Here is a 23,460-nt window from a genome sequence, read left to right as displayed (position 1 = left end):
AGGGTTTTCTCGAAGGGTTGGGGAGGAAATTGAGGATTAATAAGGAATGTTGGAAGCTCCAATTAGTGTTCATCAATGACCAGGGAGAAACAGAACTCATGAAATAATGAGGCCCAAGAGAAATGATAATAAAGCAGGCAGAAATATTAGGAGCTGTGAGAAGATGTCAGTTATTCGTCCCAGGAAGAAATAAGAAACGTTCTCTGAAATTGATACGTTTAAGCGTGAGACAAAAAAAAACAGCCAGTTTCCATTCTGGCACACAGAAAAAAAACACAAACCTCTTCTGGCAGAGTTTTAAACATAACCAGCACTTCAGCAGGATGGGGTATGAACCATAAATTGAGGAAGACTTCCCCGTCATCAGACAGCAAACGTCGTGGCCGCGGCTGAAAGGTCCTGCAGCATTAGAAGAAAACACGAGTAGCATTTCTCTCTAAAAATGAGGCATCCTCAGTATGAGCTATTTATATGGCTTCCCTCCAGCCTAGGCTGTGGCGACACACGAGCCAAGCCTCCAGGCCCAAGGGCACCAGGCCTACGGCTGCAGACTGCTCACAGGGGGCCACAGTTATAAATATCTCAACAGGAGAAGAGCAGTTGGACTGGTTTTAGCCTCAGCTGTGTTGGAGGAAGGAGTGGGCATGGAGGGAGGGAAGCTGTGGTCAGAAAGGAAAGAAAGAGCACGAATTAGATGGCTCGTGCCATCCTGGGTGTTCCATATTTTCTCACTTAATTCTTATGACAGCCTAAGGATGTACGTATTTTGTTCCTGTTTCACAGATGAGGAGACTGAGGCCCTACGAGGTTACATAGATCTTGCCTACCCAGCTCCTAAGAGATGAAATTAAGATTTAAATGCAGATCTGTCCAGTCCCAGAATCCAGGCTCTAAAGACCAACCTCTATTTTCCTCCCCTCCCCACCACATTTCTTGCCAGGTTCTCTAGACTCCCGCCCTCTTTTCCTTCTCTCTCCCCTCTGCTTTCTTCCTCCTCCACATACCTTATCGTTTCTTATGCAGCCATATAGCTGTCTCTGTTGTAGGTTTATATACAGACACATAATCCATATATGTCTAGTTTAAGGATTCACACAAGCCCAGGTACCCACTACCTGGCCTGCGAAATAGAATGTCACCAGTTCCTTTGAAGCCCAACATCTACCTCCCGGGTGACCACCCTCCTGAATTTTACATTAATCAATGCTAGCTCTTCTTCGTAGTTTTACCACAAATGGATGCACCATTAAAAGATTATTTTGTTGGGTTTTGCCTATTTTTGACCTTCACACAAGTGGAAGCTCGTGATCTTTATTCTACACTTGCTGGGGGGAGGTGACTATAATCATCTCAGGACTGAGGCAGCCCACTGTAACAGGGTGGCGAGGGGGTGTCGGGGAGCTGTTTCCTGCTTGGATGGATTCGGCGCCTTCAAGTCTAATTAATTGTGTTCATCTGGTGTGGAAGATGGTGATATGTGCAGTTAACAGATGTGGAATCTGGCATCAGAGGACCCAATTTTGAGACCAGCTCCCATCACTCAGAGCTGTGTGGCCTTACACAAACTGTCCTCTGTGAGTCTTTTCATCCATAAAAAGTGAATAATAATTTCTAACTCATAGGATTGGTGAAAGAAATAATTTTTAAAAAGAGTATCAAGCACGTGAAAGGTATTTTATAAATTGTGAGGTGCTATATAAAGTTTGTCATTATGATGCTAAGGTGTGGGTGTCTGGCAAAGTGGCCAGGGGTGGGTGGGGGCCAAGGGATGCATGTGGCCCAGCAGTAGTAATCTGTTAAGAAGGGGGGACTTGAACACGCTAATGAGGGGATGTCCTAGAATTGAGGGTTATGGGGGAAGGCCAGAGACTAGTGACACCTCAGGCCTGTCTTGGTTGTGCTAGACCAGGCAGGCCTGACAGACAAACAGCAGAAGGAAGTGTACAGCGGATATGGAGCCCCTCCTTCCACACCGTCCCCTGCCCAGGGCGCCTCGGGTCCACCTCAGCTCTCTTCCCTGCTCTTCTCGCTCTCTCTCCTGTCCTGGGCAATTGTGTTCACTCCTCCGGCTGCAACTACCATCCATTCACCAGGGACTCCTGAATCCACATTTGCAGGCCCTCCCTCCACAGCTCCAGAGTTCCAACTTGCTTCATCCCGGATGGCAGTGCCTCAGACCGCCTCAGTCAAAAGAGGAAAGAATTGAGCTCCTTACCCCCTTCCTCCCCAATCCTGTGCCCCATCCTGTGTAAAAAGAACCACATCCCCCACCCCCCAAACCAGAGACCAGAGAGTCATTTTCAGACTTTTCTCCTTTACTCCTCAGGTCCTACTGACCCCATCGCTCTCTCACACTCGCACCCAGTTGTCATTCCTATTTCCATTGTCTCTAGCAAGGACTCTCCACGGGAGGGTCTTGCCTTCTAAGGGGCATTTTGGAAATCATAGGTGGCATTTTTTGACTGTTGTTATTATTTCTGGGTCTCTATGAGAAATTCAGATGACCCTTTCCACTTAAAGTAAAATGTAATTCATTTTAACTGAGAACTGAAGGTTTTCAATCTCAAACATTCTGAATGGGAGACTTTTGAAATCATTAAAACTCTACTTGGAGTGAATCATTGGCTTTAAAACCACCTTTCAAGTCTCAGCGTTTTAATCAGGTAATTCAAAGCTCAGGAACAAAGTACGGTGTTAGTTCGGAGAATTTCCTTTATTTCAGCAACCGCAAAGTCAGACTAGCCTGTCCTGGAGCAGATCAAAGCCAGCCTAATCCGGTCTTATCTCTATTATTCAGTTCACAGTGTTTGAAGGTCCCCCAAGGAATGTTGAATATCAATAATAAAAAGTCACGAGGCCTGTGTCTGAGCACACGGGCCTGTGGGCCATGGGGCTGGCAGCAGCATGGGTGAACCTGTCCTTGGCCTCTGGGAAGCACATACGACCCTGGAGCCATAGGGCCCTCTCCTAAGTATTATCCTTTACTTCCCATCTCGTTATTTCCTGCCACTTCCACCTCTGCCTGCAACGAGCAGCCATCTGCTGAGGGGAAGAGAGGGCTGCAGAAAGCTTTGGGTGCCCAGTACAGGAGCATAGCCCAGTTCTCAGCCCTACAAGGAGGATTCCTCCCTACCTTGTAGATGGCGCACACCTCCTTGGCCTGACAGTTCCTTGACCTGCTCAATATGGCCCCTCTTCACCTTCACTCCCCTTCAGATGCTCACTCCGGAGCCACGCTCCAGACCTTATCATCACCTGAGACCATGTCACCTCCCAAGACTTAAACATCCCACTTTCCCAGCTCGATCTTTTATTCCTCCAGTTTTCTCATTCACTCCCACTAAACCTCCTTCATCCCCATAAAATATGCTCTTTGATGTCATCCAGGCTTCCAGTCTCCCCTTCCATCTGTCAGTCCCATTCTGATCTCACTTCCCTACCCAGACTGGGTCTCACAGTCAAGCACATGAACTACTCTCTCACCTTCAACTCTTTGTACTCTCAACTCATCTACCTAGCAAAACCCCACCTCTGGATCCCTCCAGCTATTCTGATTCTGCTTCTAGTTGTGTGCTGCTGAGCACAGCTGGAGGAAATCATACGGTTAATTATATTGATGTAACAACAAGTAAATGGTTTCCAGCCTGAGCTGTGTCACTCCGGGACAATCCTTTTTCTTTCCTTTGATCAGCTTTTATGTCCATTTCCTTTTCAGTAATTCCAAGTCTTCTTTAAGCCTCATACCAAATTCTTGTCAGCACTTGATGACATGGTCTATTATTTCGTAATTGAATTAAAGGCCGCTGGCTGGAACTCTCTCCACTTCCTGCACCATCTCCCTTCCCTCCCCCACTCCATCTACACATCCTTTCAACCAAGGTCAAAGGCAGAGGTACACACCCAGGATATGAAATGAAGACAGCCTCTGCCCTCAAGGATCTTAGACTCCAGAGGCAGCTAGATGTGCAAACATAACTCTATGATAGAAGCATGACAGAATGGAATAATATGAAGGTGCAGAGAATATCCAGAATAAGAAGCTCCTGAGACTTGTCGGGAGCTCAATGGAAGAAATTCACAGCTTAGGCTTCTGAGTCATGATTCATTATCTCCTTCTCCACATCTCTTCCTCTTAATGTCATTGTTATCCTTTTTTCCCCCATTTAAAAAAATTGTGTAAAGATAAATGTAACATAAAACTTACCATTTTAACCATTTTTAAGTGTATAGTCCAATGGCATTAAGTACATTCACATTGTTGTGCAACCATCACCACCATCTATCTCCTGAACTTTTTTTTCCATCCTCCAAAATTGAAACTCTGTACCCATCACCCAATAATGGCCCTGCCAGAGACTCTGGGTGACTTCCTAGATTTCTCTTTCTCCCTCAGTCCCACATTAAATCCAGCATCTGGCCTTGTTGATTTCACCTCCTGACTATCTCTTGTCTGTACAGTTTCAGTAGCTTCCTACATGATGTCCCTGACAATCATCTTGTTTCCCTTCTCCCTGTTTGTTGAAGGACAAACACCAGACTTCCGGACCTTACCCATCGCTCTATGCATCCTGCTTCTTGCAGCTCACCCTCACATACTCTGGATAGGAGTCACTCAGAAGTCCACCTGCTGTCTCACATCTCTGTGCCTTTGAACATGCATGTCTCCCAGCTTGAACTAAATTTCTTTTCCTTGTCCGCTGAAACACTAGTCATCCTTCAAGACCCAGGCTAAGTGTCCCCTCTTCCCTGAAGCCTGCCTTGCTCCCTATCCCCACCTCCCCAATTCTTCAGACAATACTGAACATTTCCTGGTGGGTGCTTTCACTATATTTTTATTTTATCCTTTATGACAATGTACTGTAGTTACCTATTTCCCTTTGCCTGAAGGGCAAGGGCCATGTCTAATCCATTGCTGTACAGAACTTGGCATCAAGGCTTTCACGTGCTCTTGTTCAGGTTGTACCCTGAGGCAACCAGCAGTGGCCGAGATCCAGCCTATACTTTACTTGCCAAGCTCTGCATCCTGGCATGGAGCTACACTTGCCCAGAGGAAGGGGTACCTTTTTCTAATCCGCATAAAGCAGCAGTATGGGATAGCCGTGGCTCTGCCTGTCACAAAGGAAGGGTTCAATTAATGTTAGTGTCCTCTTTCTCTGTCCCTTCTTTGCTCCTCCATCAGCCTTGTTCTTGTTCTTGGGAGTACGGCCAGTGTCATGCTAGTTTCCAGACTCCAGTCTCCTCTGGAGCCATGAAGGGCCTGAGGACTCAAGGGGTGTCCTTGAGAGGAGAGCTCCCCTTGGCTCCTCTTCTATAGAGACTCTGGGTGAGGGGCAAGGGTCTCTGCTAAAACGAAACAGTACATTACAGTCTTTTTTTTGTTTTTTAGATTTTATTTTTTTCCTTTTTCTCCCCAATGTCCCCCAGTACATAGTTGTATATTCTTCGTTGTGGGTCCTTCTAGTTGTGGTATGTGGGACACTGCCTCAGTGTGGTTTGAAGAGCAGTTCCATGTCCGTGCCCAGGATTCGAACCAACGAAACACTGGGCTGCCTGCAGCGGAGCACGTGAACTTAACCACTCGGCCACAGGGCCAGCCCCACATTACAGTCTTTTAAGGACTAAGCTACATCTTAGAGTTTTAGACCTACAGAATTTATGGGGCTCTTCTAGTCAAGGGAAGGAAAACACAAGTAAGGAGTCCCTTTCCTAAACCTTGGCAGACATTGCCAATCAATGACAACAGTCTCATAAGCTTGGGATTTCTCAGAATCCTCAGCAGGTGCTAACACACTGTTGAACTGACATTTAAAATAAAACTTATTTCTTATCCTCGATCTAACCCAACTCCTTATTTTATAAATAAGGTGAGCACCTCTGTCCTCCATGATCCTCATTCCTCAACTCTGTCCCTTCAGCTCTAGCTGACCTCGGTCTGGGATGATTTCATTTATCACGAACACTCTTAAATGGCTCCTTTGCAGGAAGTCTTTCCTCAGCAGTCCCATTCCTTGGAATCAAGCTCTAGACACCTTAGCACTAAGAATCTTTGCGTGTTTAACTTCAGAGAGCTGCTTCAGTTTCCTCACTCATCAGATGCAGAGTTGAAGTCCAGAGATTGAAGAAAAGTGATTTGCCAGAGACCTCAAAACAACTTATGATTGAGCTGGGTAAAGTCCAAATATTCTAGCTCCCAGGCCGTGGTTCTCTTCACTACACCTTCTTGTGGCTGAGGTTCAAGTTTTTCTAAAACTTAGTATATGGAATCATAGACTTTGGAGTTAGGAAGAATATTACACAGTACCTTTTCCAAACTTCCACGGAAGAGAGAAGTTGCTTTCCCTATGTTGCATTTTGTGTGTGTATTAAAAGGGACATGTTAAAATCCAGAGAGTTTAGGAAGTAGGAGACAGGTATAGTGGGGAACCACTGTGTCTGTATCAGGACCTGCTCACACACTGCCGGACTATATGACTTGGGCTCTGGGTGGGCATTCACTTTGCTCATACTTCCCTGGCCCAAAGTCCTACCTTGAAATTATCACACATTAACTGACCAGATGAGTTAGGTCTCTAGGCTCTCCCCGCTTAAATGACTCTTTCCTTAATTTTTAGGAAACACACAGTCATCCACAAGAAACAATAAAGGAATAGAGCAAGACCTACAAGTTAGAGAGATTTTTTTTTCCACTATCCTTCCTGACCTCCATATTTGGTTGCTGCAAATAAAACAGATCAGAACCAAAAATAGACTTCCTGAATACATTTTATCCTAAACACAAATGTAGTGAATGTGTGGTCAGACTTCTGGAAAATATTTTTAAAATTTGATCCCAAATATAGTTTGGGCTTATAAATGGTTGACTTGGCTAGTAGGTGGATGAGAAAATGGAACTAAGAAGTCTTAGAGGACTATCCTGTGATGTTTCATACAGGGGAAAGATGCATTTCAGCCTCACTGGGCAACAGATGCCCAGTAAAACCCTTTAGCAAACTGTCAGCCTCCTGAGGCATCCTTGCCTATTCTCTCTAACGCAATCTCCCACTAGGTAAATCCTGAAGTCTACCCAAGTGAATGCACTGGCTGAGCTCAAGAGACAAAACAATGGTACCCACAAACTGGGCACCTTATCACTATCAAGGTAGGACTGGCCACTATTTTGATAGCCAGCTATCAGTCAGTCAAGGGCTTAAGGATCCAACTTCTTTCATTCTCTAGCCCGTTCTATCATCCCCATTTTCTTGGTGAACTCCAATTTACCTGTAATTAACAAAGGGCAATTAGCCCTTTGAATTTCTCACTGATGCCCTGAGCTAGAGTTAAACACTTCCTCTTTTGTGTCCTCACAGGACTTTTCATATAACTCGAACATGTTATTTTTGAGATCTTTGAAGTTGCTTGTTTGCTTACAGTGCTTTCCCCAACTAGACTGAATATATTGCCAGAGTCAACGACTTATGCGCCTTTATAACTCCAGCACCTAGCAAGGTGCCTGGTACTAAGTAAGCCCTGAATAAATAATGGTTGAATAATGAATGAGTGAATGAATGGGTGAAAGAGTAGTCTGATACAAATGGTCCTCAATTCCCTTTTATCCATCCATGATCATATTTATTAAGTATTACTGTTACTTTGCACTAAGCTCCGTGCTGTAAGGGAAAGGTTAAGGAGGGGGGTAACTCACCCTACAGGATGTTTTTGCTCCCCCCTGGAGACTGCATAACTGTATAACTAACACCCCTTTCTATTTTAAAGGAAACATGGTCACTGACCACACAGGTGCACTAACTCCTCTATCCAGGTGAGTGAACTCTAGGTAGGCTGACTTAAGAACATTTGGAAAACTGGATAAAGCATGATAAGGAAGTCTGGAAGCAGCTCTACTCTTTTCACTTAATATCTCTCTACATAGATATTTTTTCTCTATCAGAGAAATGCAGAAGGACTCTAATTTATCCAATGCATTGGTGCATTATTTTTTCTAAATATTTCTTCTATTCCATTGAGTAAAATATTTGAAGCCAGAACAGCTCAAGATCAAGTTTACTTATTTGTCTCCTGATTTTAGATGCCGGCTTATGTAAAAAGGTGTGACTGACGAAAATCTCTGGGCTTTCCAGGGGAAAACAAAACGGCATGGATTGAAAAAGCAGTCAAAGAGCCCCTAAACAAAGAATTCCTTCTGGGTTCAAAAACAAAGATATGCTTATTCTTGGAGTATTAACTTTCTTTTGCCCTTCTGGACCAGAAGATCAAGGTCAAATGCAGTAAAGGGAGCAAGATTTCTACACAAAATTTAACCTGCCCTCCAGTAGGAGGGGAGGATGAGGAGGAGCAGTGACCAGCTCTAAAGGAAATCACGCACCTGGGGTCAGCCTTGAGGCCTTCCTTGGAGTCCCTCAGTCCCTTCTTTTCTTGTGGTTTTCCCACCATGAAGAAGGTATCCCTGACAGTAGGGAAGTCTTCCAGCAGGGCTCTCAGGCTATTGCAATATGCCATGATCTGACCCCGAAGGGCGTAGTGAGACATGTGGCGGTTGAATCTGCAAAGTCAGAAGAAGACAGTGTCTGGAAGGTGAATCCAAGTTGTTCCCTCTCTCACGCAAGTTCCAGGATCTACTCCCCTGGAGACTTTTCGCAGAGAAAATTTTCGAAGAGAAATTTCTTCTGCCCAGAAGAAATTTCCATCTTAGTCAGGTTACTATGACCTGAAGGCAGAGGTGTGGACCTCTTCAAAACACCTCCTGTCCTTCACTTCTGATGCTCCTTCCTCTGTGTGTCAGAGGACAGTTTAACTTGGTTTTATTCAATAGGACTCTGGCTTATTTAAACACAAAGCACCTATTCATTGTCTGGCTTTCTACATAATACTGCTATTTATTGAATTCAGAGTCAGAGAAATCATCATGTGTAGTTCACATATACTATACTTACTTCTGACAAAATTCAACTATAACGTCTCTCTTGACTTTCGCAATTTCATCCTGTGATAAAAGAGAATGACAGTTTTTCTATTAGACAGTTGGCTCCAGGAACTCCCCATGCTAATATGGGTGTACAAGCTTATAGCAAACTTAGAGCAAGAAAAGGCCACACAATTGAGATATTCTTTCTGAAGGTCAACTTGCCGATCCTCACTCCTCTATGGGCCTCTCCTGCTCCTGCACGTCTTTCTGAGTTAACCAAGAATGCAAGGCCCTGACCACTCTTTACCTGGGCCATTTCTTGGGATTATGTTTGCAGAGAGCAATTTTGAGGGATGAGGTAATGTCTCCCTCCAGGAAAAAGAGCAAGATTGCTATAAAAGAGGTGGATTCCCCAAACTCAATGTTACTCAACTGTGACACAAACTTGCATGCATTTAGGCTCTTCCATGTTGCCCGCTTGGGATTTGGAAGGCAAAGGAAGCTGACACAGACAGGAAGCTCATGTTGCCTGCTCTGCTGTGAGCAATGAAGTTCTTTGTCTCTGACCTAGGAATCTTGTGACTTCTGCCAGCATCCTCAGAACAGTAACAGGCTAACTTACTAGCTGGTAGGTAGGCTAAAATCCCAGACCTTGACAAAATTGACAATTATATTCCCTGAGCCCTTTCTAATCTGACAGGCATTGTACAATCCTGAAGCGCAGTTAATGAGCTACTACAGTTTTCATTTGGTCAATATTTTTTGAATATTCTAGTAAAAAGAAGTAATTTACTATCTCAATTACTTATTAAAAGGGGTCCTTTGCCTCCGTCGTTGCTCAGTAGTAATCTAGAAGTTCTAGCCTCCATCATATCCCACTTGTAAGACTGGATTAGGTAAATTGACCTCTTTCCTTTACAGGCACAGGTAGGGACAAAGCCTAGAGATTGCAAACCTTGTAATTTCTCTCCCAAATTACCATATATTAGCCTAATGAGTTCCGTATCAAAGAATCGTTGAATAACGAAATGATATGCACAATGGATTAAAGGTTTGACTTTTATAATATTTTTTAACAGATTAGGCTAATATAAAACCCTTAAATAGAAACATGGCAGTAGCATCTGAAAAACCAAGATAAGAGGTGAATTAGATGGCAAGAGACTTTACATACCTTGTCTAAACCCCTTAAGGACCTGTGGGTCACTCGGGAGTGGCCAAATGTTCTAGAGCAGGTGCTAAAAATAGTTCCATTTAGAAAGTGACAAAACAAAATGTGGCCTTGAAAAAAATGCAAGTCTTAAAAACTAGACTGCAATCAGCTTGAATTGCTTCCTTTCTATTTCTTATTGAACACTCTTTCTCAGTTCTTTACATTTCCAGTGGTCCTACCCAAATAGGCCGAAAGCAACAGATTCCAAGTTAAGAATTTTTATTTGCTCAAATGTGAGAGACGAGGAGAGCTTTAGGGAGACCTTCTCACTACACTCACCAGGCTCTTCATTCTGTCAGCCATGGTTTGCTTCCTGAGGAGGAAGGCGTTCAGCATCATGTCCCGCAGCCCCACCTTTTCTAATTGAATAGACACGAAAGCCTCTGGAGCCCTGACAAGTGAATAGAGACATCTGAGCCCAACATGGGAGGTAAGTGGACATATAACAAAAAGACAACTAGAGAGCCCTCTGGAGGACAGGAACACCTGGGGCCGTGTACTGGGCGTTGCAGCAGGAGAGCAGGTGGCCCTGTCTCTGTGATTCGTACCTACTTCAAGTGTTTTTCACAAGTGTTTTCTACTTATATTCACTGGGGATGCTGATGTGTCACCATCCTCCTTGGGGATCCCCACATGCCTGAAGCTTGCATCAGCAGTGCCTCCTGAGTCCCAAACTTCATAGCCTGGCCCAGTGTTTGTACTACCCAGGTTCCTTTGTGCCCTCCTGGCCTGAACTGTAGGGGTACCTGGAGTGAAGTGGCCTCCCAAGGGTCCTCTTGACTGGACACATGGGTCTTAAATCTTCCATCCACACGTTGGGAATGTGTATTTAGGGCACTTGAACTCTGACCCTGTGTCAGACTAATGGCATCTTGAATAGCAGAGTAGCTTTACCTATTATTTTTTTTATTTTAAATTTGCCAGAATTAAAGTAGAGGGTCATTGGTATGCCCCAATAAAATACTCAGAGTATTTACAATTATTACAGAATACAAACATCTCTCTTTCTTTGTCATGGTGAGAAGAAATCAAGACATTATAGGGCAACCCTGATACAGGGCATGATGTGGGACATGTCTCTGTTGAGGCCGTGCCTCTCTGACAAAGCACCATCCTATTATTCTAAGCAATGGTAGAATCCTTATTAGAATAGTGAGGGTAGTTCTGTGCTTTTCTGTTTAGGATAAACATGGAAAATTTGGAGAGGCCCATATTCTTCTTCCTTGTGTTCTACCCTCTTTGGAATTTGAAAAATATAGAGAGAGGGAAGGAGAAAGGAAGGAAGGGAAAAGAAAGAGAAAGGAAGAGAGGTGAGAAGAGAAAAGAGGTTGAAATTAGGAACTGTTGACTCTCTACCATACACTGGAGTGCACTGGAAGCAGCTGAGTCTTCTCAGTGTTCATACAATGTCTTCATACAAGGTCTTCAAATTTAAACACATGCTGGTCACTCTGGGAGTTTAGTATCCTTCAGTCCCATAAAACAATGTTATTCACTGACTTAAAAGAAGACACTTTTGTTATTTTAGATAACCCCCAGGTGCCATACCTTTTGATAGCCTGGAATCTTTCTGAAGGATGAGTAAGGGTATCTGGAACTTTTGGAGTTGGGGCTCCCAGGAAGCTCTCTATGCCATTCACAATTCTAGAATTTCTTCTTCTGGTTGGACCCATTCCACCATGATTTCTCAGATCTGAACTTATTTCCTAAAATATTTCAAACCAAAGTGAATTCAATGTGTTGGATTTGTAAGTCCCATGGTTTTTACAGCCTATGAAATTATCTCACAGCCAGAACCTACCCCAAACACATGTAAATGACTAGGTACATGGGCTGGGGTTGGGGGTGGGGGAGGTAGAGAAGAGAAGAGGAGGAAAGGGGACGAGAGGAAAGACCAAAGGAGAGAAGGAAAGAGAGATATTTTGTACAAGGAAGGGGTCAAGCGCTAAGTATAACTATTTCCAGAGTAGAGTGCAGTTGTCTAAAGTGCTCTGAAACAAATTCTATATTATACAGTGTGGCTAGTTGGAGGGCTGTGTATAGAGTGGCCTCTCAAGAAATACTGCTGATGGACTTCTTGGCTGCAAGATCTGAAAAATTGTCTCAGGATGCCCATTCTGGTAGAGCCTAAGCAGATGGAGATGAGCTATATGTGCTGTCATACACAATGTAATGATGAAGGAGGGACAGGAAGAGGGAAGGTAGGAGAGAGGAGAAAGAGAGATGGGGAGGAAAAAAAGGGAAATCCATATCTTCCAGTATTCCTGTTGGTTATGGAGTGATAGGCATGACGCATAGAATTCTTTTACATTTTCCTAAAATGCTAACTAAAAGAAAAATATTAGGCTTCAAAGGAAATACCATTCTTCTTCAAAGAAAGAAATAAGGAGTTATCCATATTCGAATTACTGAAGAAGAATGAGGCAAAAGAAAAAATCGTAGGTAAAAAGTTTAAAGTTTCCATCTTGGTTGTTTCTGACACCCTTGGGCTATCCCAGTCTCCTGGAAATCATAGATTATATCAGTTCAGAAGACTCAAGAGGTCTTAGAAAGGATGTGAGTGAGCTGAGAGGGAGGAAAACACAAGCTCTGCAATCAGACCCTGGGGCTGACACTCAGCTGGTGATCCTGGCTCTGTTTCTCAACCTTTGAGAACCTGTTTCCTCACCTAGAAAAACGGATGATGTCCCCATCTAATGGGGCTGTTGAGAGCATTCCATGAGCCCGTGTATCTCCAGCAGTAGCTCACTGCCTTGCCTGGATCAGAGAAGCTGCTGAATTGAACCATTAACTCCCTGACTCCCTTACCTGCGCTCGAGATCCCAGCCATGCCCATCTTTCGTTTCTATCCTCAGTTGCTTCTTTTCCACCCCCTTCCTACAAATATATTCACATCTATTTTATTCTTAATTCTTCTACCCTCTCAAGCTTCCTCCTCAATTCTGACCAAACTTGCTAAAGAGCTATTATGGACTAAATGTTTTTGTCTCCTCCTAAATTCTTACACTGAAGCTCTAAACCCCACTGTGATGGTGTCTGGAGATGGGGCCTTTGGGAGGTAATTAGGGTCAGATGAGGTCGTGAGGGTGGAGCCCTAATCTGATAGGGCTATTGCCCTTATAAGAAGAGGAAGAGACACCAGAGCTTTCTCTCTCTCTGTCTGCCATGTGAGGACACAGTAAGAATGTGGCCATCTGCAAGCAAGGAAGAGAGCTCTCACCAGAAACTGACCATGCTGGCACTTGATCTTGGACTTCTAGCTTCCAGAACTATGAGAAAATAAATTTATGTTGTTTAAGCCACCCAGTCTCTGGTATTTTATCATGGCAGTTTGAGCAGTAAATATGCACTGCTTCAATTCTTCTACCACCTTCTCATTCCTTAACTCTGGCAGTCTGGCTTTCACCCAACTCCATTAGAACTGCTCTCTCAGAGTCAGCAATGAACTTTTGTCAAATGGCCTCATTTTAATTCCTACTCTTCTGGTTCTTCCTTCTACATTTAACTCTGTCAACTTTCAACATCTTATTCTCTTTTCTTCTTTTAAAAAGAATTGCTTTATTGCAGTTTAATTGATAGTCAATAAACAGCACATATTTAAAGTGTACAACTAGGTAAGTTTTGGCATATGTATACAACTGTGAAACCATCACCACAATCAAAATAAAGACCATAGCCATCCCCCCAACTCTGCCCCCTTCCTCAAGCAACCACTGCTCTGCTTTCTGTAACTATAGATTATAATGCATTTCCTAGAATTTAATATAAATGGAGTCATGTATTATTTATTGTTTTTTGTCTAGCTTCATCCATATTGTTGTATGTGTCAATATGTCATTTCTTTGTATTGCTGAGTAGTATTCCGTCATACAGATATACCACAATTTGTTTATCCATTCACCTGGAGATGGACATCTGGGTTCTTTGCAGTTCTTGGCTATTTTAAATAAAGCTGCTATAGACATTTGTGTACAAGTCTTTGTATGGACACGTGCTTTCTTTTCTCTTGGGTAAATAAATAAGTGCAGAATGGTTAGATCGTGTGGTAAGTGGATGTTTAACTTTTTAAGAAACTGCCACAGCTGTTTTCCAAGGTGATTCACCATTTTGCATTTCCATTGACAGTGTATGAGAGTTCCAGATCTTCCACCTCCTTGCTAACACTCAGAATGGCCAGTCTTTTAAATTTTAGCCATTCTACTAGGTGTGTAGTAGTTTCTCACTGGAGTTTTAATTTGCATTTCCCTAATGACTAATGTTGTTGAACACCTTTTTATGTGCTTATCTGCCATCTGTACATTTTCTTTGGTGAGTCATTTCTTCCTGAAACACTTCCCTTTGTTGGCTTTGGTAGCAGTGCACAATTTTTTTCTGTCTGTCTCTTTCATTCCTCCCTTCTACCCCTCCTTTCCTCTTGCTCCCTTTTACCTTCTCCATCATTTATTCCTCCTTATTATGTCATCAGCTTTCTTCCTGTCCTACACTTGTAGCAGAGTAGATGCATGCACGTATATTCACTTATTCATGTATATCTGTGTGTGTGTGTGTGTGTATATATATATATATAATAATAATAAATATATATATATATTACCCTAATGCCTCCCTACTCCTCCCTGTGCTGCAGGTCTTTCTAAGCTGTTACTCCAATGCCTTCCACCACCCCCCACCCCCACCCTGGCCTCCTATCTAGTGAATTTCAATGTTTGCTTCCTGGATGGATCTCAGGAGTTAACTCATAAGCTTCTCAACCTCCATTTCAACCAGAACGACTCCACTTATACGTGTTTTATATATTTGTATTCTTCATAAGATTAAATTAATTGTATAAAGGGTTGTATATGTCAACTATGTACGAAAAGTTGGTAGTCAAGTTGGGCTCCTCATTCTTTTCTAGTCCCCATCTGCCCTTTCTCGCTCCTATGCTTGTGTATCTGAAGGGTCTTCCCTCTACTCAGAATGATCACATGGTCATCTCTGCTTGTCAAAAAGCTCATCCTTCAGGTTTTCCCAAATGCTACCTCTCTGTGCTGCCCTTCCTAGTTCCCTCTCTTTTGTGACCTCTCTTTTCAATGAATTCCTTCTTTAGCTTGTTGAACTTCTTTTATGCCTTGTAATTGAACCACCTGTGGGCCTGTCCCCCTTACACACACTGGCCTATAAGTTCCTCAGGAGCATGAATTGTATCTTAGTATTATCTAGTGAGCTTAACTTCATAGTTAGATACTGCATTAACAGTAGGTACTGAATTCAGATTTTTGAGGTTGAATTTTTAAAAATCGATATAATTCACTCTATCCCTACTTTCTACTTCAGTATTTGATTTCTATGAGAATTAGTATTTGACAGTAAAAGTGAGGATTGAGTATTCTTGCCATACTCATAAATTTGTACTCTCCTATTAATGTGAAGAGTAGAAATGATAAATAGAGGTAGATAAATGTGGTAAGTTTAAATGTGTTAAGGATAAATGTGCTGAGCTGTATAGAATCCTTAAGGCTTAAAGAATGTTTAAGTTGGAACGTTGATTTCCTAAAACCGTATTTAATTTTACACTTAAGTTATATTCACCAGTACATACACACAAGAGAGAACTATATAGTTTTAAGGAAAAAAAAAATGAAGGAAGATCTCTATAAACTGATTTGCAGTGATTTCCAGGATATACTGTTAAGTGAAAAAACAAAGCTCTAAAGAGTATATAGATAAAATCCAAAATGCCTTCATGATAAAATAATTCAACAAACTAGGAATAGAAGGGAAAGTCCTCAACCTGGTAAAAGGCATCTAAGGAAAACCCATAGTTAACATCATACTTAATGGTGAAAGATTGAAAGCTTTACTCCTAAGATCAGGAATAAGACAATAACATCTACTCCCACCATTTCTGACCTTGTACTGGAGGGTCTAGTTAGGGTAATTAGGCAAGAAAAAGAAATAAAAGGCATCCATATTTGAAAAGAAGTAAAATTATCTCTATTTACAGGTGAAGTCATATAAAATTTTTGTATGATTTTTTGTGTACATACAAAAATCCTAAAGAATACATACACATACACATAAATAACTATTAGAACTAATAAACAAATTTAGTAAAGTTGCAGGATACAAGACCAATATACAAAAGACAATTGTATTTCTACACATTAGTAATAAACACTCTGAAAATGAAATTAAGAAAGCAATTCTGGGGCCGGCTCTGTGGCCGAGTGGTTAAGTTTGTGTGCTCTGCTGCGGCGGCCCAGGGTTCGGATCCTGGGTGTGGACATGGCACTGCTCGTCAGGCCACGTTGAGGCGGGGTCCCACATCCCACAACTAGAAGGACGTGCAACTAAGATATACAACTGTGTACAGGGGTGGTTTGGGGAGATAAAAGCAGAAAGAAAAAAAAAGATTGGCAACAGTTGTTAGCCCAGGTGCCAATCTTTAAAAAAATAAAAATAAATAAAAATAAAAAAAAGAAAGCAATTCTATTTACAATAATATCAAAAATAATAAAATACCTTGGAATTAATTAACAAGTATAGTACTTACATACTGAAAACTATAAAATACTGATGAAAGAAATTAAAAATGACCTAAATAAATGGAAAGACATCCCCTGTTCATGGATCAGAGTACTTAATATGGTTAAGGTGGCAATAGTACCCAAGCTGATCTACAGATTCAATGCAATCCCTATCAAAATCCCAACTGGCTTTTTTTTTCCTCAGAAATTGAGAAGCTGATCCTAAAATTCGTATGAAAATGCAAGGGACCCAAAAGAGCAAAAGCAATCTTGAAAAAGAACAAAGTTGGAGGACTCATACTTATTAATTTCAAGACTTACTACAACTCTGCAGTAATCAAAACACATCAATACTGGCATAAAAATAGGCATATAGATCAATGGAATAGAATTGAGAGTTCAGAAATACTCTTACATTTATGGTCAATTGATTTTTGACATGGATGCCAAATCAGGACAATTCAATGGGAAAACATGAGTCTTTTCAACAAATGATCCTGGAACAACAGGATAACCGCACACAAAAGAATGCAGTGGGACCCCTACCTCACACTACATGCAACAATTAACCACGAATGGACCACAGATGTAAATATAAGAGCTAAAACTACAAAATTCTTAGGAGAAAACATAGGAGTAAATCTTCATGACTTTGGATTAGGCAACGGTTTCTTAAACATTATGCCAAAAGAACAAGTGACAAAAGAAAGAATAGGTAAATTGGACTCAACAAATTGAAAAACTTCTGTTTCAAAGGACACCATCAAGAAAGTTTCTCAGAATGGGAGGAAATATTTGCACATTATATACTTGATAAAGGATATGTATTCGCAATATATAAAGAACTCTTACAACTCAATAATAAAAAGGCAAAAAAAATCCAAGGGCAAAGGATTTGAATAGATATTTTTCTAACGAAGACATATGAATGGCCAATAAACACAGGAAAAGATGCTTAACATCATCAGTAATTAGAGAAATGCAAATGAAAACCACAATGAGATACCATTTCCCCCTCGCTAGGATGGCTAAAATAAAAAGGAGAGACAGTAACAACTGTTGGCAAAAATGTAGAGAAATTGGAACCCTCCTACATTACTAGTGAGACTGTAAAACAGTGCAGACACTTTGGAAAACTGTTTGGCGATTCCTCAAATTGTAGTCACTGTATAACCCAGCAATTCCATTCCTAGGTACATACCTAAGAAAACTCAAAACACATGGCCTTACAAAAACCTGTACATGAATGTTCATAACAGCATTATTCATAACAGCCAAAAAATAAAAACAACCCAATGTCTGTCAACAGATGAATGAATAAACAAAATGTTGTATATCCATATCATGGAATATTATTCATCAGTAAAAAAGAAATGAAGTACCCATACATGCTACGACATGCATGAAACTTGAAAACATGTTAAATGAAAAAATCCAGACATAAAAGGCCATATGTTGTATAATTCCCTTTCCTTGAAATGTCCAGAATAAGCAAATCCACAGTGACAGAAGGTAGATTACTGGTTGCTAGGGGCTGAGGGGAAGTGGGATGGGGAGTGACTGCTAATGGGCACAGGATTTCCTTGGAGAATTATGAAAATATTCTGGAATTAGATAGTGGTTATGGTTGCATGATCTTGTAAATTATACCTTTAAAGGGGTGAATTTTATGTTATGTGAATTATATCTCAATAACAACCAGAAAAATCCAGGGAAAAAGAGTACATATTGTATGTTACTTTTGTGGGGGAAAAAAGGGACAAATATATCTGCTTACTTTTGCAAAAAGAAATACAGGAAGGATAAAATGGAAAACAACGGAATTATCTACAAAAGGTAAGGGCAGAGGGACAGGATATTTTCTGCTGGATGAGTCTAGCTAGTCAATATTATAGCGTTACTACAAAGGAAAAATTATCGGCAAATCACTGAAAATTAATGATTTGGTCATGTGTTGATCCACATTAGGAAAGAAGGAGGGAGGGAAAGAGGAAAGGAAAAAGATAAGATAGAAAAGAAGGAAGAAAAGGGAGAAAGTAAAGGAAGGAAATGGAGAGATGGGGAGGAAGGAAAGGAGGGAGGAGTGGGGAGGGTGCCTGGGGGAGGGAGGGAGGGAGGGAGGGAAGAGGCAGCCTGACATTAGCTGCTGCTGGTGGTGGTGCCTCAGGCTTCTCTGTCTTACAGGCTGACCTTGACATCAGCAAGACAGTCCCCTCGGGAAGCGTGATAGAAGGACGCCTGCTGGACAGCCACCATCAAAGCGTTTTTCTGAACAGCTTGGCATGCAAGGGTCACTTGCATATTCTCCACTCCTGAATGGAACAAGAGCTAAGGGAAGAAAATGTGAAAGGTATTAGCAATTTCCCCCACAAAGAAAGAGGTGAAGTTGAGAGTTGAGATTATCACTTGTTCAACATGTAAATATACGGATCAAACTGCAGGACGTGCTGAGATCCTTGCTCCTCAGCCACAGCCTGCATCTGGTCTCTCCCTAAACAGCATTTCATCCCAGGAAGGCAGCCTCCAGGCCGGATTTGCTTTGCAGTTGGACACCGTAAGCTTTCCCCAGTGGTCAGAAAAGGATGAGAAGGCTGTGACGAACTAGCAAACGTGTGCTCAGGAGCAGGCTCTTGTAAAACTGTCAAGATTAGATTAATGTTTAAAAATACACAAATAGAAACCCGCATGTATACACATAAGAGCAAAGAAAATCCATCCGAGTGGCAGGAAAAAATAGCACCAGGTTTAAAAAGATCATATAAAAGCTCCAATGACAAGTGTGTATTTTAAAAGCTTGATGCAAAGATGGTTCACCACATGTGCTTCTTGTTAACAGTAACAGAGGTTATTGTGAGGGATGTTGCAGTCTGGTTCAAACCAGGCCAACGCACACACCCAATAAGGCCAGGCTATGGTCATTATTCATGAAGTTGGAAGCTTTTCTTATATATGGGAGCCAAACTTATATGAATTAAATATTTGGATTTTTAAAGGGTTGCATGAGCAAACTGCTTAATTTTACCTTAGTTTTTTTTTTTTGAAATAAAGTAATTTACCTTAAGGATGGCTTCCTTTGTATGAAAACTAAATTTGCCAACTTGGTTATCATCCACCTCAGAGATGGCTAAGACCAGAGCAGTAGGAGAATATCTGGAAGAAGAAACAAGAAGTTGTTTTGACCTGCCCATGTGATCAGCTGTGGGAATAGCAAGAACAGATTTTATACAAGACTTGCTGTTTCCACCCAAAGACTAGAAGGGCTCCGGGGTCTTTTCAGTCCTTATTGGACTCGATCTCCTTGCAGTTTGGTTGTGGTGATCATCCACCCCAGAGTGTTGGCAATTCTTTTCTCTTGCTCACCATTCCACTGCTTTTCCTGTTTTTCCTCTTAACTTCTTGACCTCACCTGCTCAGGCCCCTCCCTCACTGGGACCCCTTTGTCTACTCCCTAAAGGTTGCCCAGTTCTCACTTTCTCCCATGGCCCCAACAATCATCTAAATGATCTTTGCAGGCACCTTTCTGCCTTGGGACATGGTGCTTTGTCCATAGCTCTGAGACTTTGTCAAGTAATTAATATCTCTGACTCTTGGTTTCTTCATCTGTAAATGGAGATACCACCTGTCTTGCAGGGTTACAGCAAATATTAAGTGGGATAATATGCATGAGCATCCTTTTTTTTTTTTTTTTGAGGAAGACTGGCCCTGAGATAACATCGGTGCCCATCTTCTTCCACTTTATATGTGGGACACCTGCCACAGTATGGCTTAACAATCAGTGTGTAGGTCTGCACCCAGGATCTGAACTGGCGAACCCCGGACCACCAAAGCAGAATGTGTGAACTTAACCACTGCGTCACCAAGCTGGCCCCTGAATGTGCTGTTAAAAATGTAAGTCACTGTGCTCACATTTAGTGTATGTTGTTGTTATAATGGCACTCTAAAGTGGCAACTTTAAAGAGTTACATACATAATATAAATTCAAACTCAAGACACAATTTCCCTGGATGCATAAATCTTTCCCTAGTAATTCACGAGGCTCCCCAAGATCTTACAGGATTCCTGGGTCATTACTGGGAGGACCAATAACCACTTGACCAGATCACAGGGCATTCAGGCAGTTTATGCTCATTGGTTGATTCCTGCTGAACAAAAACATGCCCTATTTTCACAGAAGCATAAAATACCAGCTATGGCAGGGCGTCCTTGAAGAGCCAGAGAATAGCTTAGCTCCACGTTGGAGACCTAGCCCTACCTGAGACCCAATTGCACTTCCTGCCTTCAGCTACGTGTATCCTTACAATAAATTCTCCTTTTGGTTTAGGTAGTGTGACAGGATAGAGTGGGGGAGATTTTGCCTCCAGGGGACATTTGGCAATGACAGGAGACATTTTTGATTGTCAAAAATGGGGGAAAGGATACTACTGGCATCTGGTAGGTAGAGGTCAGGGATACTGCTAAACAACCTCTGAAGCATAGGCCGGCCCCCTCCGAGAAAGAGTTATCCAGTCCCAAAATTCAATAGTGCCAAGGTTGGGAAATTCTAGGATACTGTTTTCTACCATCCAAACCCCCTTCCTTCTAGCCCATGCTCTCTCCTTTAGCATACCAACACAGCAAAGTTATATTCTGAGCAGAGATCCACATTAGCAAAACAAAGGTGACTTTCCCTCCTTGGGGTCATCTTGGCCTTCCTTGGGGTGGGGCTGCTATCAGGAATCTCCAGGGACAGAGCTAGGACCTGTAGGCGAAGGGCAGACTAGCACAGAAGGAAAGAGGAAGGAAACAGACATTTCTCCTCAGCACATGTCAAAGGCTGACTCTGTGCAGGGGGAAAACATTCCTTGCCCTAACTGAGTAGATTCATGATCTGTTACTAGTAAGACTGTTTTTGGGGCTGGCCCCTTGCCTGAGTGGTTAAAAGTTTGCATGCTCCTCTTCGGCAGCCCAGGGTTTCCCCGGTTTGGATCATGGGTGCGGATATGGCGCCACTCGTCAGGCCATGCTGAGGCAGCATCCCACGTGCCACAACTAGAAGGACCCACAACTAGAATGCACAACTATGTACTGGCAGACTTTGGAGAGAAGGAAAAAAAGTCATTATTTTAAAAAAGAGTGTTTTCTTTCAGGCAATGGGCTAAACATATGGGGCATGAAAAAGAAGTCTCACTGGTTTGATGTAACTTCTGTGACTGACCAACAAAAGAGCCTGGCTGAGATCTTGCCATACATGATAGATTTGTACATTGTGTTAGAGTTTCCAGGAGACCACTGCTCAAAAAACTTGACTGACTTTTTCCTGGTCCCAGGGAAAGTGAGAGAAGGGACCTGGACTTCTGATCCATGGTTCTTGCCTCATTAAACCAATGCTCACATCCCTTCCTATCCCGAAGCAATATGGTCAAGCCAGCAGCTGCCGAGCCTGTGGTTTCATCTCCTTTGAGCAATCTGATCTGATTCTTCCACTTCTCGGTTACTTGGTGTCTTTGAACCCAATTAGCCCCTTTTATTGAGATCTCATTTTTCTCCTCTTATTAAAAAAGAAAGGAAGAAAAAGAAAACAAATTGGCATCATGGCAGATAAAATGTAAGGGAGAGAATTTAGAAATCAAATTGCATTTCCATGTCCAGTGGTGACAGAAATTAGTTTTCACTGGTCGTTCATTCTACAGTTACATTATTTTTACTTTGACCTTCTCAAGGCTCACCTGTCTACACGATCACTGTCCTCCAGCAGAGAGGTTATAAAAACAGGGGGTGGGTGGTCTGCTTTGTCCTTGTGTGATGCAAATTCAAAGTGAACAGGCCTCAGATACAAATGGAACTCTTCAAAACCCATCTCACATGCCAATTCCTTATAGAGTCTAAAAGAGAGTAAAAAAGAGCCAAGAACACTTGCCATTATTTTTTCTTAAAAGGAAAGTAAGTGGTAAGAAAACTAAAACAACTGAATAAGCACAAAAGCAAAAGTCAACACAAAAGTAAGCCAACTCCGTATTGTAGGGGAGGAAGACAATTCCTCTACCCTCTAGGTCCTTCTGGCTGGTCTAAGAATTAAATTGATATGAGACAGAATAACAGGAGAAAAATCAAAGTTTAATAACACATATACATGGGAGAAACCCAGAAAAACTAACTCAGCCAGAATGGCAGAAGATGCCACCTTAAATACCATCTTCAGCTAAAGACACAGGAGGATGTTGGGGGTAGTGGTTTGGGGCTTCAAGAGGAGGAAGGCAACTTACATGGAGATGGGACTAGAAATCTTTGTTAAACAAGTGTTTTCTGGGTGCTCTATAGACAATGGGACCTATTTTACATTACACTACAGTTATCTTATGTTAGTAGCTCCTTCCTGGAACAGGTCTTCTATCTTAAATTCTTTCAGGGAGTTAGGGGGAAAGTCAAAGTTCCTTTCAGTCTTCTGTTCTCAGAAATGATCAAACCAAAAAGACATATTTGGGGCAGCCAATTCCGATCCCCCATAGTATGAAGTGAATGAATCACAAAGGTCTTATGTTTGCCCTACGCTGTGACAGTTACAACAGTAGTGAAAATAGGAGGAGATGTGCTTGGGCACTTCCTCAACTCTCATTTCCTGCAAGCTGGCTTCTGCCCTCAGAGTCCATGTGAGGTCACCAATATTGCCCTCAATACAAGGTGCACCATCTTCTCTCAGAGCTCTTCATGGCTGGCCTCTGTCCTCTCTTTGAGGAGCATCTTTGTTTTCCTGGATACAGAATCTCCATGCTTCTGTCTCATAACCACTCTCTCTGTCCTCATTGGCTTCCTCTCTTCTTTATTTTCAAACCCTCGTGTTACCTGGGGTCCCAAACCGG

At 42.1% G+C, this 23,460-nt stretch overlaps 1 protein-coding gene across 5 annotated transcripts in view; it reads right to left on the bottom strand.

Annotated features, from left to right (window-relative positions):
• Positions 1 to 23,460, bottom strand: part of CCDC162 (uncharacterized) — a 165,506-nt gene that overhangs the window by 60,026 nt on the left and 82,020 nt on the right. For all 5 annotated transcript variants that reach the window (XM_070559199.1, XM_070559200.1, XM_008520826.2 and 2 more), the window contains 8 exons: positions 22,330 to 22,485; positions 19,681 to 19,774; positions 18,815 to 18,952; positions 11,664 to 11,821; positions 10,395 to 10,506; positions 8,931 to 8,980; positions 8,363 to 8,539; positions 282 to 399 (listed from right to left, as the gene is read on the bottom strand). In XM_070559199.1, the coding sequence (XP_070415300.1) occupies positions 282 to 399; positions 8,363 to 8,539; positions 8,931 to 8,980; positions 10,395 to 10,506; positions 11,664 to 11,821; positions 18,815 to 18,952; positions 19,681 to 19,774; positions 22,330 to 22,485 (1,003 nt within the window). The remainder of the gene's footprint in view (positions 1 to 281; positions 400 to 8,362; positions 8,540 to 8,930; positions 8,981 to 10,394; positions 10,507 to 11,663; positions 11,822 to 18,814; positions 18,953 to 19,680; positions 19,775 to 22,329; positions 22,486 to 23,460) is intronic.

This window comes from Equus przewalskii, chromosome 9, assembly GCF_037783145.1.
Source record: "Equus przewalskii isolate Varuska chromosome 9, EquPr2, whole genome shotgun sequence".
Classification (NCBI taxonomy): domain Eukaryota; kingdom Metazoa; phylum Chordata; class Mammalia; order Perissodactyla; family Equidae; genus Equus; species Equus przewalskii.
The sequence above is the reverse complement of the archived record's forward strand: the minus strand, read 5'-3'. Positions and strand labels throughout refer to the sequence as shown.